General features: G+C 46.8%; 1 protein-coding gene across 1 annotated transcript; it reads left to right on the top strand.

The window, feature by feature from the left end:
• Positions 1–12,061: 12,061 nt before the first annotated feature.
• On the top strand, positions 12,062–13,934 carry LOC106806976. Its single transcript, XM_014809169.1, has 2 exons — positions 12,062–13,387; positions 13,606–13,934. Exons 1-2 carry the CDS (start codon positions 12,082–12,084, stop codon positions 13,704–13,706), a joined length of 1,407 nt encoding a protein of 468 aa, XP_014664655.1. The 5' UTR covers positions 12,062–12,081; the 3' UTR covers positions 13,707–13,934.
• The last annotated feature ends 795 nt before the right edge of the window (positions 13,935–14,729 follow it).

Below are 14,729 nucleotides of genomic sequence, written 5' to 3'. Positions count from 1 at the left end.
GTTTTTGTGTGTGTGTGTGTGTGTGTGTGTGTGTGTTGCTGTCGTGTGTGTGTGTGTGTGTGTGTGTGTCGTGTGTGTGGTGTGAGTGTGTTGTGTGTGTGTGTGTTTGTGTTGTGTGTGTGTGGTGTCGTGTGTGTGTGGTGTGTGGTGTGTGTGTGTGTGTAGCTGTGTGTGTGTGTGTGTGTGTGTGTGTGTGTGTGTGTGTGTGTCTGTGTGTGCGCTGGCGCCGCGCTGGCGCTGTGCTTGCGTTGTGGTGGTGACGTGGTGTCCTGGTGCATTCCACCGTCCCCCCTTGTTTGGTGCTGCGATGGACATGTTGCCCCTAGCCCCTGGCCGTGGCGCACCTTTTAACCAGTCGCTGCTCGGATCCATTGTGAGTTGATAACGCGTAATGCCGCGCGTGCAGATAGAGGAGCTAGGTGACCAGCGAGTCCTCGACGATCAGGCTCGAAAGTTCGTGTTATTAGGTTGGCTGCCAGCTTGGGCCTCTTGCACATGACTCCTGGTGCAGTCGCTGTATTTCGTGAGCATCTACCAGTGCTTGTACTGTATGGCTTAGTCATACATGCTCTGACCGTGCATGGACCGGATTATAATCTTCCCTTGCACCTTACTTTTATCGTTGAGGTGTTCTCTCTGTCTAACTGTATTAGATGTATTGCGTTGGTGCGTAGTTGTTAGCGTCCTGTCGTGCTGTGTAGTGTGTGTTTGTGTGTGTGCGTGCCGTGGCCGTTGCGTGCGTTCGTGCGTGCGTGCGTGGCGTGTGTGTGTGTGTATTCTCACAGCTTCTAGATGCACTATACCGGTAAAGCTCCTCCTCCCCGCGGTTTTGTCTATTGTGTCCTTGCTAACGTCCGTCGAGTGGTCAGCTATTGACCAAGATACCTAAAGCTATAAATCCGGGTGTCTCTATTCTACCTTGGTAATGAGTACTTGTACGCTTTCACGTGTGTTTCGTCCTGCATCAATTATTTTTTTGTTCGAGAAATTTGAGGCTTTTGATATTCTAAACTCGAAGCTTCCGCCGCCTGGATTCCCCTGCCGAGGGGGCTCTGCCCCTGGACCGCACCAGGGGCACTAAGGCTGGCCCTTGGGGCCGGAATTCATCAACATGCGCAAAATATGTAAATGCGTACGCATCAGAGTTTCTACCGAAGTAACGTAAACTCCAAGCCGTAGGTGCGATTCATCAAACCAGCGTAGCACCTGCGTGACCGTAAATGCTTGATGAATTCCAGTGTAAAATTCACGACGTACCAATCGTAAGCTGCTGGTCTGTTCGAGGGCGTGCCTAGCATAAACCAATCACACTGTGCGACATCATACCATTAGAACCAAACTCGACCCTCTCTGTATGTAAAAACCATATGGCTCTAGCTGGTCTATCAAGATTGCTGGGCGGGGAAAAAAAAAAAAAAAAAAATTTTGGGGGGGGTAAGTTCCTCATTTTCGTTGTATGATTGTCAACTACGATGAAGTAGCTGACACTTAATCGTGCGTGCGTGCGTGCGTGTGCACGTACCACTGTGCGTGCAAGGGCGTGCGAACTGCCAGCGGGAGCCGCGGCGACCTGCCCGGCACTTTTTCAGGCCATAGAATTTTCCGTAACCAAAATCTTTCCAATAATTTAAAAATACCCGTCTTTCTGGCCGGTACATTATATCCATGTATATACGTGTACATCTAGCCCCATAATAGATCGAGACCTAGATCAGATTAGGTCAGGTCAGGGGCGTGTACCAGGGGGGGAGCTCCAGGGTCGCGACTCCCCCTCTCGCGCAGAAAACGCCATCTGAGGCGATCTAATTTTCAAAAAATTTCTGGGGAGGCCCCAACCCCCTCCCCTTCGCCGTGCCTCGCAAGTATGGTTCTTACGTTATATCACACTTCCCTCCCCTGGTGAATTATTTATTTAATTTAGTTGAGATAGTTAACTTATAATTGTTTTCTCAATATAAATAATCGCATCGCTGCGATGTCTGAAACAGGCCTTGCGAAATTTCGAGTGCTTTATCGGCACCGATCGTCAGCGTCGTTTAAAGTTACGGCAAAGGTTTACGTAAATTTTAGCTTGATGAATTCGCCCCCTTAAAACACGCGCCCATCGCTTGCGTACGCGAAATCCAAACGAAAATTTAACTAAATAGCTGGTTGATGAAATCGCCAACTAAGCCAACGTCATTGCATACACAAGATTTTACGCAAAAAATATTTTGCGTAGCGCCAGCACTGAATGAATCATGGAATCTACCCCCCTGGAGCTCCACCCCAGTGCAATGCGCCTACGTATCAGTCTACAGTTCACAGGGCGTGTACAGGGGGGGGGTCCAGGTGTCCGACCCCCCCTGCTCTGCCGGCAGAAAACTGCATCTGAGGAGTCTAATTTCAAAAAATTTCCCTGGGGGACGAGCCCCCAAACCGCCCCCCTTCGCGTGCTCGGCTTGTACACGCCGCCTGGCTGTTCGACCCCCCTAAGGAAAATACCTGCGCCCGCCACCTGGTTCTATCCACCGTTCTTTCGACCTACACGGACAAACACGCACGTGCCAACAAGTAAAAGCTTGCTTAATCAACATGCCCTTACCAGAGTATGTTCAATAATGAATACTATGGTGTCAAGTGATTTCTATATATTATAATTCTTCTTAGCTTTATGAATTATTTTAAGTAAATACGTGAGTTTATGAATTTCGAACACATTTTCCTTGTTGACAAAATAACCAAATTAACGTGAGAATAACAATGGACAAGGCAAATCTCTGAACAACCGTTGAACAATACAACTAAAATCAAACCTCATCGATGAAATGCTGCATGTCTTAATAATGCTGCCATAAAATGAAACAATCTGTCCTTCTAATATTTATAACAATATACGAGCACACTAAAAAATTCACGTTATACTGCAGGCCCCGTATGCCAGGGGGGGTTCGGGGTTCCGAACGGACTCCCCCCACCCGAGCCCCCAAGCAAAAAAATTTTTTTTGAAAATTTGCAAGAATTTCACCTCAGGTCGCTCCACTTTTAGTGTAATAATGCAAATCTCCATCGTGCGGGAGGGTGAACAGTGAACACCCCCCTCCCACACCTCCCCCGCTCGGTCGCTTGGCTCCCTCGCCTGGTCGCTTCGCGCCCGAGCAGGGGCGTGTACAGGGGGGGTCCAGGGAGTCGGACCCCCCTTGCTTGCGCAGAAAACGCATCTGAGGGGGTGTAATCTAAAAAAAATTCCAGACCCCCCCTTCGCGTGCTCGCAAGGGTGGGTTACGGTTAGACCCCCCCTGGTACAAATCCTGTATACGCCCCTGCCGAGCAAATTGCCAACATTGAAAAACGAACCCCCCCCCCAATATAAAGCTGGCTACGGGCCTGATACTGCAGCTGTTAACGACAAACGAATCAGTCATTTAATTATAGATACCATGACTGACACAAAACTTAAACTGAAGTCCTGAGAAAGTGATAATCGTCAACTGTCGCCAGTTGCAAAGCTGCACCGATCGCATTTCAAGAAATAAGCAAATACGCCGAGAACATGTGCTAAATTCTATTGCCACAACAAGCAAGCAACAGATACTTTACAAATATATTCTGCGCGTGTCCACTGCGTTAAGAATAGGCGTGCTTGCGCTGCATCCGCCCTCCCCTCTCCACCAACCGTCGCGATGCGCCGACGACGAATTAAGTGACCAAAGGAAACGTGAACAGCCATTTCACCTGTGGTCGCGGTAGCGTCGAGATTTATTCAGGATTCATAACTGGCAAATTTCTCTATCCATAAGCAGCTCTACTAACGCCCGCACAGTCCTTCCTACGTCACCAATGTCATCGATAGCCCTATTTTGGCTACTCTGCCTATAACAAAATACGGTGGCTAGAGGCATATCTGTATCTTCTAGTTGCGCGAAACCCCACAACGAATGAATCAATGATATCAATAACATAATATTCTGAATTAAACATGCTTAAAAATATCCATTAATTATTATAACCACTTTTCATAGTGAATCTAGCATCTATTCTACCTTCGTTAGCATTCTGATACTAAATGTTATTTGAGGGTGTTTACGCATACCAGTTATCTTATTAATACACTGCAATACAACGTCGAATTATAGATATCTATGCCCGAGCGGTGGTGAGTAAGTACACTGTCTCTCGACTAATTAGAACGGATTTAACATGTTGCGCGGTGGTCCAGTGAGTCAAGGCATCAATTATTGTACTTATCGTGTTAGAGAGAAGAAGAAGACAGGCGTAAATCCCGCAAGCAGAGCCTGTTAATATTTGGTTAATATTTGGTTAATATTGGTAATATTTTTCTTCTTATTTTATCATGTATTTCAAGACTTCTTATCACTGATGATAATGATTTTATAATCTCTCGACTAATGAGAACGGATTGATCTACCATGTTGCGAACTGATATTATTAAATTTATAATGCTAACGAAAGTTTCAATCTATACTAAACCAATAAAATTAATCGCATGATATTCTGAGTTAGACATGATTAAAATACCCATTATTTTCAACTTTTTTCATTGTGAATCTGGCTTCTACTCTACCATCGCCATGATTCTATAACTAAATATCATTTGTCCGTATTATATAACGTTATTTCATTAAATACACTGTAATATATACAATGTATAATCAGACCCGGCCGTAGCGACTGGATAATTGGTCAGTCAACTGGCATGATAATGCGGCACACAGGCTGCCTAGAGGGTATCGTCCGACCCCGCCAAACACCCCCTGCTAGCTACAGGCCTACTGAAAGAATAAACTAAACTGTATACATTAGTGTGTGCGTGTGTGTGCGTGCGTGCGTGCGTGCGTGCGTGCGTGCGTGCGTGCGTACGTGGGTGCGTGCGTGCGTGCGTGCGTGCGTGGGTGGGTGCCATATTGTATACATATAGTGACATTGACTTTGACCTGTCGTGATTATTAATGTTTTCGTTGACATTAGTTAATATTATCGTTATTATAATATGTCTGTATCAACGGTTTATACCAAGTGTAGCACGTCATTACGTTTATCGACGCTTGGGGGCGCTAGCTGATCATTTTAGTTACTTTAACATGTTATGCTTTTAACATTATCATTCACATTCATTATTATCATCCTATTTCAATTTGTACTAGGAACGTCATTGTAATTACTTCAGCATATGTTTACGATAACCGCACACTTATCGTAGCTGTTATAGTTATGCATTATTATGCAGCAGCATCTCTGTTGTGATATTCGGTAGTGTTCATCCTAATTGTACCATTTTTATAAATATTTTTTGCAAATTATTTCTGCATTTGCATTCTATCAACATCATCAAAGGTTACCAACCTACCCTAACCGCAACGGTGCGCATCGCACGGTCATTTGAGTTATTTTGTCATGATCGCGTTTATTACGTTTTCATTCGCATTCCTTATTATTATCTCATTTGTATAAACGTTTTATGTCAAGTGTAGCACGTCACTACGTTTATCGACGCTTGGGGGCGTTAGCAGATCATTTTAGTTAGTTTCGCACATTTTATCATTCACATTTTCCGCCAATTCTACTGGAATGTCATCGTTTTGTCACGTAATTTTTATGAAATCTGCATTCTCTTATTAGCCGTTATTGTCATGAATTGTTATTCGCATCATTTCCGCAGTCCAATCTAGACGATTGGCAGCCCGGATCCGCGCGAAGCACAAAAAACGCCACGTAGCGGCAACACTAAATCAAATTCGCTGCACTGTTTGGAACACCTTCCTCAGGTCCCTTTGGGTAGAGGACAAAGCCGTATAATTGCTCAATTGAGCAGTTGTGGCGATTCCACAAGCCTTTTCACTACGCACGTAGGTAGACATTTCATACAAATGGTCGTAATTGTTGGTTTGCTGCTCGGCGCGCGTCGTTTTTCTGTAGAAAACCGATTTACCATTTTTGCTGTTTCACGCCGTGAAATTTTTCTCGTACATATGGCGTCCCATAGATGGCGCAACGAGGCCATGTACATAACATTTTCAAGTTATTTTTCTACACAAGGCTCGGCTGACTAAGCTAGACTGCTACCCGGTGGACAGTTCCACACGCTGCACTAACTATAAGTTGAGTGTAGCCAAGGATACTTGGCAGAGTGAAGGTCCGTACCAGTCTAGCTGCAATCGTGACGTGCGCTTCAACTTCCCGTATCCATGTTGGTACCCCGGATCTTCTGATATTTGCGATGATGACGTCATAGTTACAGCATGTATATATAGCAGAGCAGAGTGCATATAGCATAGACCTATGCATAGAGCATAGAGCATATATAGTTTCCGATTCATACATATCCATCGATATTGCATCCATCCATATATCATGCCACGGTGTTGTAGTGCATACAACTGTAAGGTAATATCACAATGAATGAAGGCAGTAACTAGCAATTTTCTACATGATTTCTTCAAATATTGAGCTTTCCTGTAAATAACTTTGAGTGTATTGTTTACGTTTTCCACAACTTTGCTTCGTGTCATTTCAGCAGTCAAATTGTCGTGTAAGTGTACTCGTAAGTATTTTACTGCAGTCTTACTTTCAATATGTCACCCATTGCATGTCACATCAAAGTTTGTAAGTCGACTCATTTCATTTTTGCATCAACACAGAATGGTTTCTGCCTTCCCTAGGTGCAGGGATAGATTGTGTAATAGCCATTGTATTTTCAAGCTTAATTTCTCCTGGTGAACCTCAATGTCACTTGGTCAATGGTAATACTAATGTGTTGGTCTATAGAATCTGAATTCAACATATCCAAGCATTTCTTTTTCATTACGATCTCTTTAAATACCTCTGGGCTGCAGTGTTTCATTGACGTCATTGCAGTAGTACGATGCTTACCTATAACCTTTGTAAAATTGTAATAGATTTCCTTGTATATATGTGTAGCTAAATGTATATCGTATAATTGTCGTGCTACGATCAGCAGTCTCGTACGAACAATAAGGGGAGCGATAGCCCGAGAGAAAATGCCTGCCGTCGCCTCAAATATACACAAGTCCGCCGTACGTACGTACAGCGAACATATACACCGTCCTGCGTTTACACTGAGAATTATATTCAGTCAAGTTGGCGTTTTTCTTGTTTCACCCGCAGCGCGCGGGCCGAAGCGAATTTTTGCATGTATTACATGCTGCCAGCGTGCCGCCTAAAGCAACAACTTCGTCTACCCCTACGGTCGAGGGACACGGCCCTGATTGCTGTTCTGTGATTTGCGACTTCGCAGAAAAACTTGCAACTCGCCTGCTCGCAGTTACCTTGATGGTCACCGTGAGAAAAACGACATGCGGTGCCTGTCGCGATTGCGTGCCTTCCTGTGTGTGCGTACATGGGATACATATACGTCTTTATGTGTACGTGTAGCGTCTAGACGATCTGCAGCCCGGATATACGCGCGAAGCGCGAACAGCGCCACCTTCTGACGCGAATCCTTGATGGTACTTAGGCGCTGAACGTACTTCCCGCCCTTGCTATCCGTATGCCGGATAATTTTTCGGAGTACATTGAACTGCTGCATGTCGGCTTTGCTACCAGGTGGCGCCATTTCTAAGCGATGAGCGCGCGTTTCCAGCGTGTGGATGTGATTTTCGGTATAGCACAAAACACGAGTTTGTGTTTGGGAGCAGAGTACACATTGAGCCGCCGCTCAAATGCTAACGATTTTGCTACTGCAGTAAGCCCTAGCTTTTAACACTGATGACTGATCCATGCAACCTGTCCTTATAAGTCGCAGGGCGGCACTGCCGCAGGTGGGATGACATCACATGAATGTCACCAACAGGTGACAGTTCAATCAAACCTATACGCAAAAGAATGAGATCTACATTTCACATTCTTCATGGGAATCACGCGGGACTTATTATCAGATCTGTCAAACGCTGTGACCTTCATTAAATGTTTCAGTAGACGTTAGAACCTATACTGAATACTATGTGAAGGTATATTGAACATAAATCGCTTCGCAGTCTAGATTTTTCACTAATTTATGCTCATTCTGGTAAAAAACCGTTGGTCAGGTAAATTCTTTAATCTGTTCGCTGTCTAGAGTAATTATTACCTAATGCCCTCCTCCACACACAGCACGCACGCACGCACGCACGCACGCACGCACGCACGCACGCACACACGAACACACACACACGCACACACGCACACGCAGCAGAACGCACACACACACACACACACACACACACACACACACACACACACACACACACACACACACACACACAACACACACACAACACACACGCAACAGCACACACACCAGCACGCACGCACACACACACACACACACACACACACACACACACACACACACACAACACCACACACACACACACACACACACTACCACACACCACACACACACACACACACACACACACACACGCACACACACACACACACACTCACACACACACACATACACACACACACACACACACACAACACACACACACACACACACACACACCCACACACACACACACACACATACACACACACACACACACACACACACACACACACACCACACACACCACACACACACACACACACACACACACACACACACGTGATATCATATCTCATTAATAAGCGCAAACCCTACGGACTACTACAATGAGATCTCTCCGGCTTTCTTGCGAAGGCACCGTGTGCCTGTAAGTAAGTAAGTAAGTAAAAACTTTATTTAACGCCTGTAAAACATGTTAGGTACAGACACAATAAATTGGCGCGGACCTATCTTCCACATTGCCGTCTCAAACCTGTATATAGCTAGCATGCGTTGATCCTTACCCCTGCCGCCGGTCAGCAACACGCACCTGTACGAAGTTAGACATCGCTATACGTACCGGTTAGATAGAGTAGAAACGCGAGCATGGTGACACTTGCCAAAGCTACCAATACGCAGCGCTTTGATCCGTCCATAGCAGCAGCTGTGCAGAGGACAACGTTGATATGATTGCACAGCTATATACACCACTTATACTGACTACCCCACCTGCCAGAGCTTCTATTGACGCAACATAGCACGCATGCGCCCGTGCCTGTATAATGTGTAGAAACGAGAGGACGTATGAGTGTTATGAGTGTTATGAGAGTCATTATATGAGTGCACCCGTTTTGTCAGTAAATGGACGGCTCTTGTGTCGCGGCGAGCCCAATGTGAAATTGCCACACTATATGTCATACGCTACTAGTAGAGCGTGACAGTTGACGTTTTTTCAAATGTTTTGTATTTGATACAGCAAGAATATCATAACGCATAAGGCATTGATAACAGTGATTTTATTTGATAAGAAATTTTTATAATTTTTATGATTTGTAATTAGCCCAGTGACTCTGAGCTATTTCATGTCAACCCTCGTCTTTGACAGGCAAACCTCATCAGGTGTGTAAATTGACCAAGACATTTGTGTCTTTATGCGAGGACACGTTTTTCTCATTCTCATCTAATACATGATATAATGATTCTATACATTTTCTTTCGGATTAATTCACTATAATTATTTATAAAATCTTGTCGAGCTTTATATCCATCTACTCCTGAATAGTTTCTCACTACATGTGTACAACTTCAATACATATTATAATATGAATATGTTTTGTTTAGTATCATACACTACTTCTCATACGCGACATGGCGCCGACCAACGGCAATGGAGAAGTGTACTGAATGTTGAGTAGATTGGGCCCCTCTTATTATATAAAGGCCGCAATACGTCGAAGTCCATTATAGCAGCATATTCCCAAGTATGTCTCTTCTTTTTAAATATATAATGCCAACAAATCGGGATATCTGTAAGCTGATAGTAGAGACATCTGACCTATAATCCATCGCACGTTTCAAGGAGGCTTGAAAGATTTTTCGCCTTATAATTAAAGGACTGAGCCATGATTTAAATATATTTCGTTTCCCCCACTTAGCTGTATTATAATAACTATTTTAATATATATAAATATAATTATATCTACACATATTAAAGGCCGTCTGGTAATTAAAAATATTACTGCAGGTCTATAATAATTAGCGCCTATGATTACAATCTGTTTTTAATTTTGCTATTAATTTCAATTATGTTGTGCATGTAATTATACTTATATAAATATAAACAGTATAAATATTTGGAATAAATAATAATTATATTATATTATAATGTTTTATAATTATAGTCAGTAATTTTGTGATAACCGCCTGGTCTGAATCATGAAATCATGTTTTATAATGGTATATAATGGTTTTATAAAGCTCGTGTTTCACAAAGCGGTATGGCGTCTTCCATAGCATGTTCCTACATTTGCAGGTGAAATAAAACGTATATATATAATATATGTATATATATATATTATATATATATATATATATTATATATATATATTACTACTGATTATTTACTCTTGAAATACATATATAATGTTACAATAATAAATATGTTTATTCTATGTTTCCTTTAAGTTTCTCCTCTGTTCTGAACAGGAATGATTGGCATGAGGGGAGCAGTGTCTGTGTGGCTGCTGGCGGTGGCTATCGGTACCATGGCAACCGGTGCGGAGCAGGACGAGCGTGACTCACGGATGAGCGCCATGAGAAGAAAATAGACGCTATCTGGGAGAAGTTGGAGGAATGACGTCACCGCCGGCCTGCAGCTGCGACTGTTCGCAGCAGTCGGTTCAAACAGAACACCTAGCGGGAAAGGTAAGCGCGCTGCTTCCAAAAGCACGCTACTAACCTTACTACTAACCTTAACTAATAATAATCAATTATAATTATAATTATAATAATAAATAATAACAATAGTTAATAGACTACTAACCTTAGTCTTACGTCTACGCACGTAAATCAACTTGGTTCACAACTGCGACTCTGCTGGAGTGGCTAATACTAACTGAATGATATACACAACAGGACGTTCGTCGGAGTCTTAAAATAATCAAGCATTCGGCAAAGAGCAACTAGCAACAAAGAGAAAATTATGTAATGAATGAAATAAGTTTATTGGATTTCGTTGAAAACTACGAATTCATATTTAACTTGGATTTAACACAAGATATAAATATGAATTCATAATTGTGTAATGGTCTCACGGCTGAGAAAACCATGATCTCAAAATAGGCAAGCGTATTTCTGCTGCAATCGACAGCACCAGCTGGCATTAAATAATTGATGTATCGAGTGGCAACGTTAAGTTATTCATGATTTCGTTTCTATAATCATTCCGATATCTACTCATAGGTGGAGACACTCGTCGGGATGTTGAGTGACGTCAACGACACCCTGGCGGCGAGAATGAGCGCGCTCGATCAGACGCTGGACAGTGGTCAGCAGACATCGCATGACGTCACCGCCGAGCTTAAGGCTTCCCTGTCCGAAATTAATGCGTCGACGGCGGCACTACTCTCGGCAGGTGGCGCTGCAAGCGGCGAGCAGACGAACGAGATGCGGAAGTTGCTCGCCGACTCGCAGTCGCACAGCGACAAGTTCCTGTCCAGCCTCGAATCGCTGCTGCGCATGCACCAGGCCGATATCGTTCTCGAGTTGTCCGCCATGAGCACGGCGATCGACGACAACGCGCGCGGGATCAGACGAGATGCGTCACGTGCTCACCGCCGCCGCCACGAACCTCACTGCCGCGGGGCGCGCCCTGGCGGAGAAACCACACCCCTCCTCCTCCTCCTCCTCCTCCTCGTACCACCGTGAGTCTACGGAGAGGTTCACGAGGGAGAACCCGCTGCACGCGGGCTCGCGTAATCGCGTCGACCTCTCGCCCGTTGACTCGGACAGTCTTCTGCTGCAGCTGGTCTCGCAGGTTGATGCACTGCAGCACGGACTGTTCGATGTCAGCAACATGCTAGACAGCCTGACGCTGAGCGACGCAGAGCGTGCGACGCAGCTTCGTGTGATGCTGCGAGCGTGCGTCACCCATCGATGACGCACTGCGTTTGCTGCGTCACCTCAACGTTTCCAATCCCGGCCTACAGGTGGCGCTGACGGGCACCACGCCGCGGCTGGACGCGCTAGCCGCCGAGCTGGGCGAGGTGCGCGCGATGACGTCATTCGTCGGCGACACGCTGCAGGGGCTCGGATTGGAGCTGACGCGTCACGTGTTCGCCTTCGAGGAGCTGGGTCGCGGCATCGCCGAGCACCTAGACGCGGTGCCGCTCTGGCACGGCAAGATGGCGGCGCTAGAGCGCGTCGCTGACGACCTAGCGACGGCCCTTGACAACCACAGCCTGTCGACGCACCGCCAGCTCGCCGCCATCGGCAGCTCTCTCACCGACGGCAGCGTGCAATGCACTACGGCGCAAAACATGACGCAGACGCAGGCGAAGACGCAGACGAAGACGCAGACGCAGGTGAAGACGCAGACGCATGGTGACAACCGGATAGTGAGCGACGCCGACGAGCCGGTGGTTAGCGTCGACGTGCTGCTGCAGCGGTTTAGCGACGCGCTGTACGACACGCAGGTCGACGTCAGGTCCCTGCTGGAGATGGCGCGCAAGGAGACGAGCAAGACAAGAGACAACTCGTCTGCGGGCGGTGTCAGCAGCGGCAGCAGCAGCAGCAGCAGGGAGGACGTGAGCGCGTTGGTGAAGGAACATCAGAAGGCCGTGGCAAAGCAGACGACGCTACTGAAGGAGGTGAAGTCGAACATCTACAATTCGAAGCGAAACATTCTCAAGGGCATCAAGCAAGCGCAGGAGACGCTGACGTCATCAATGACGCCGATAGCGACCTCTTGCGCCGACAACGGAAACGCCAAAAAAGACGTCGGTAAGGGTAACAGCGGGAGGAATGGCAACGACGTCGGCCTGAGCGTCGGCGCAAAGCTGTCGGCAGTCGGCGACAAGGTTGGCGATCTCACCCGGTCGTCCATCCGCTCGATGGCGATCATGCGCGACTCTCTCGCGAGAAACGCGAGATATCTCGAGAGCTTCTCCACGCAGCTGTCGGCCACGTTCGAGTCTGTCGAGAAGCTGCGCAACGAGACGGGAATGATCCACACGGAGATCGTGTACGCAGCCAACGCCATCGATATGGTGAAGACCATCTCTAACGCGACCGAGCGCACCGCCGCCTGGATACGCGACCGTCTACGCGCGGACGCCGACGACGCGAAGGCGCGCGGGGACGCCCCGTGTTGCTGCACGGACCTGAGCGACCTGACGCGGAACCTGTCCATGATGCGCATTCAAGATCAGCGGAAGATCCGGTTCGAAAAGCCCGATGGGAAGCAGCCGACTTCCGGTGGCGTGCGGAAGGATGACAATCAGAATCTGCTGGAGTTTACAACAAATACGAGGACGGATAACTTCCGGCCGGAAGATCCCGACAAGTTACAAGGCACCGGAAGTGCGTATGCTCGATTAGGAGTTTCGCTTCGTTTAATGTTTATTCACATCGTGAAGCTGTAAGATTGAGCTGTTTATACTTTCGACTGTTTTAATTCATCGCGATGTGCGATATGCGTACTGCATCAATCAATGCGCTATGCGTAACGTGTTTGTTGGATTTTAATGGATATGAATGTTGTGACTTTGCTGTATGTCGTAGATCTCGCTCAACCCCAGGTCCCGTCGAGTTTTCTGTGCTAATCACAGAGGAAGACAGAGTAGCGATGGTGGGGAACATGCGCTACTATGACATCATACGCAACGTCGGCAACGCTTAGAATTGCTCTACGGGGCAATTCGTAGCGCCCGAGAAAGGTCTTTACGTATTCAACGTCACGCTGGAGGCTCCGGAGCAGCTGTTCGGGGTGCTGGCTGTAGCGGGAAAACAGTTACTGTTTGTTCACGCTGGAGGGCGCAACGATCACGATTCTGGCGGCAGCGCGCTGGTTGTGTTCATGAAGCAAGGACATCGCGCTGAGATCACAGGCACTTCGACCGTTTCAATAATAAAATGATGGTTAATAAATACAACTTGTCAGTACTACTACTAGTACTAGCCCTACCAGTACCAGTACCAGTAATAGTCTTAATGTTTGATTTGACCTAATAACTTCACTTCAACACCGTCCAATACACCGGCCGCTGCAACACATAGCGCGCACGCCCTTGTGCATGCACAAATACACAGTGATATAGAGTGATACTCTATATCACTGTGTATTTGTGCATGCACAAGGACTAGATACATTAATGTAACCCAAACCCAGGAGGATAGTATGCGCATGTATCTGCGTGCACCCGCGTGTACGTGCGTGTACCTGCGTGTACGTGCGTGTACCCGCGTGTACGTGCGTGTATCTGTGTGTACGTGCGTGTACGTGCGTGTATCTGTGTGTACGTGCGTGTATCCGCGTGTACCCGCGTGTACGTGCGTGTACGTACGTGTATCCGCGTGTACCCGCGTGTACGTGCGTGTACCTGCGTGTACGTGCGTGTACCCGCGTGTACGTGCGTGTACGTGCGTGTATCTCCGTGTACCCGCGTGTACGTGCGTGTACCTGCGTGTACGTGCGTGTACCCGCGTGTACACGCGTGTACCCGCGTGCACGTGCGTGTACCCGCGTGTACGTGCGTGTACCCGCGTGTACGTGCGTGTACCCGCGTGTACGTGCGTGTACGTGCGTGTATCTCCGTGTACCCGCGTGTACGTGCGCGTGCGCGCGTGTACCCGCGTGTACGTGCGTGTACGTGCGTGTATCTCCGTGTACCCGCGTGCACGTGCGTGTACTCGCGTGTACGTG

Source organism: Priapulus caudatus, unplaced genomic scaffold, assembly GCF_000485595.1.
Source record: "Priapulus caudatus unplaced genomic scaffold, Priapulus_caudatus-5.0.1 Scaffold188, whole genome shotgun sequence".
In the NCBI taxonomy this organism is placed as follows: domain Eukaryota; kingdom Metazoa; phylum Priapulida; class Priapulimorpha; order Priapulimorphida; family Priapulidae; genus Priapulus; species Priapulus caudatus.
Note: the sequence above shows the minus strand (reverse complement) of the source record. Positions and strands in the feature narration are given on the sequence as shown.

What these genes read in the sequence shown, in the direction of transcription:
- LOC106806976 (XM_014809169.1), top strand. Translation starts at nt 12,082, where the DNA reads ATGACGTCATTCGTCGGCGACACGCTGCAGGGGCTCGGATTGGAGCTG. An exon ending in CAAGTTACAAGGCACCGGAA is followed by an intron (nt 13,388 to 13,605) that starts GTGCGTATGCTC and finishes GCTCAACCCCAG; the next exon opens with GTCCCGTCGAGTTTTCTGTG.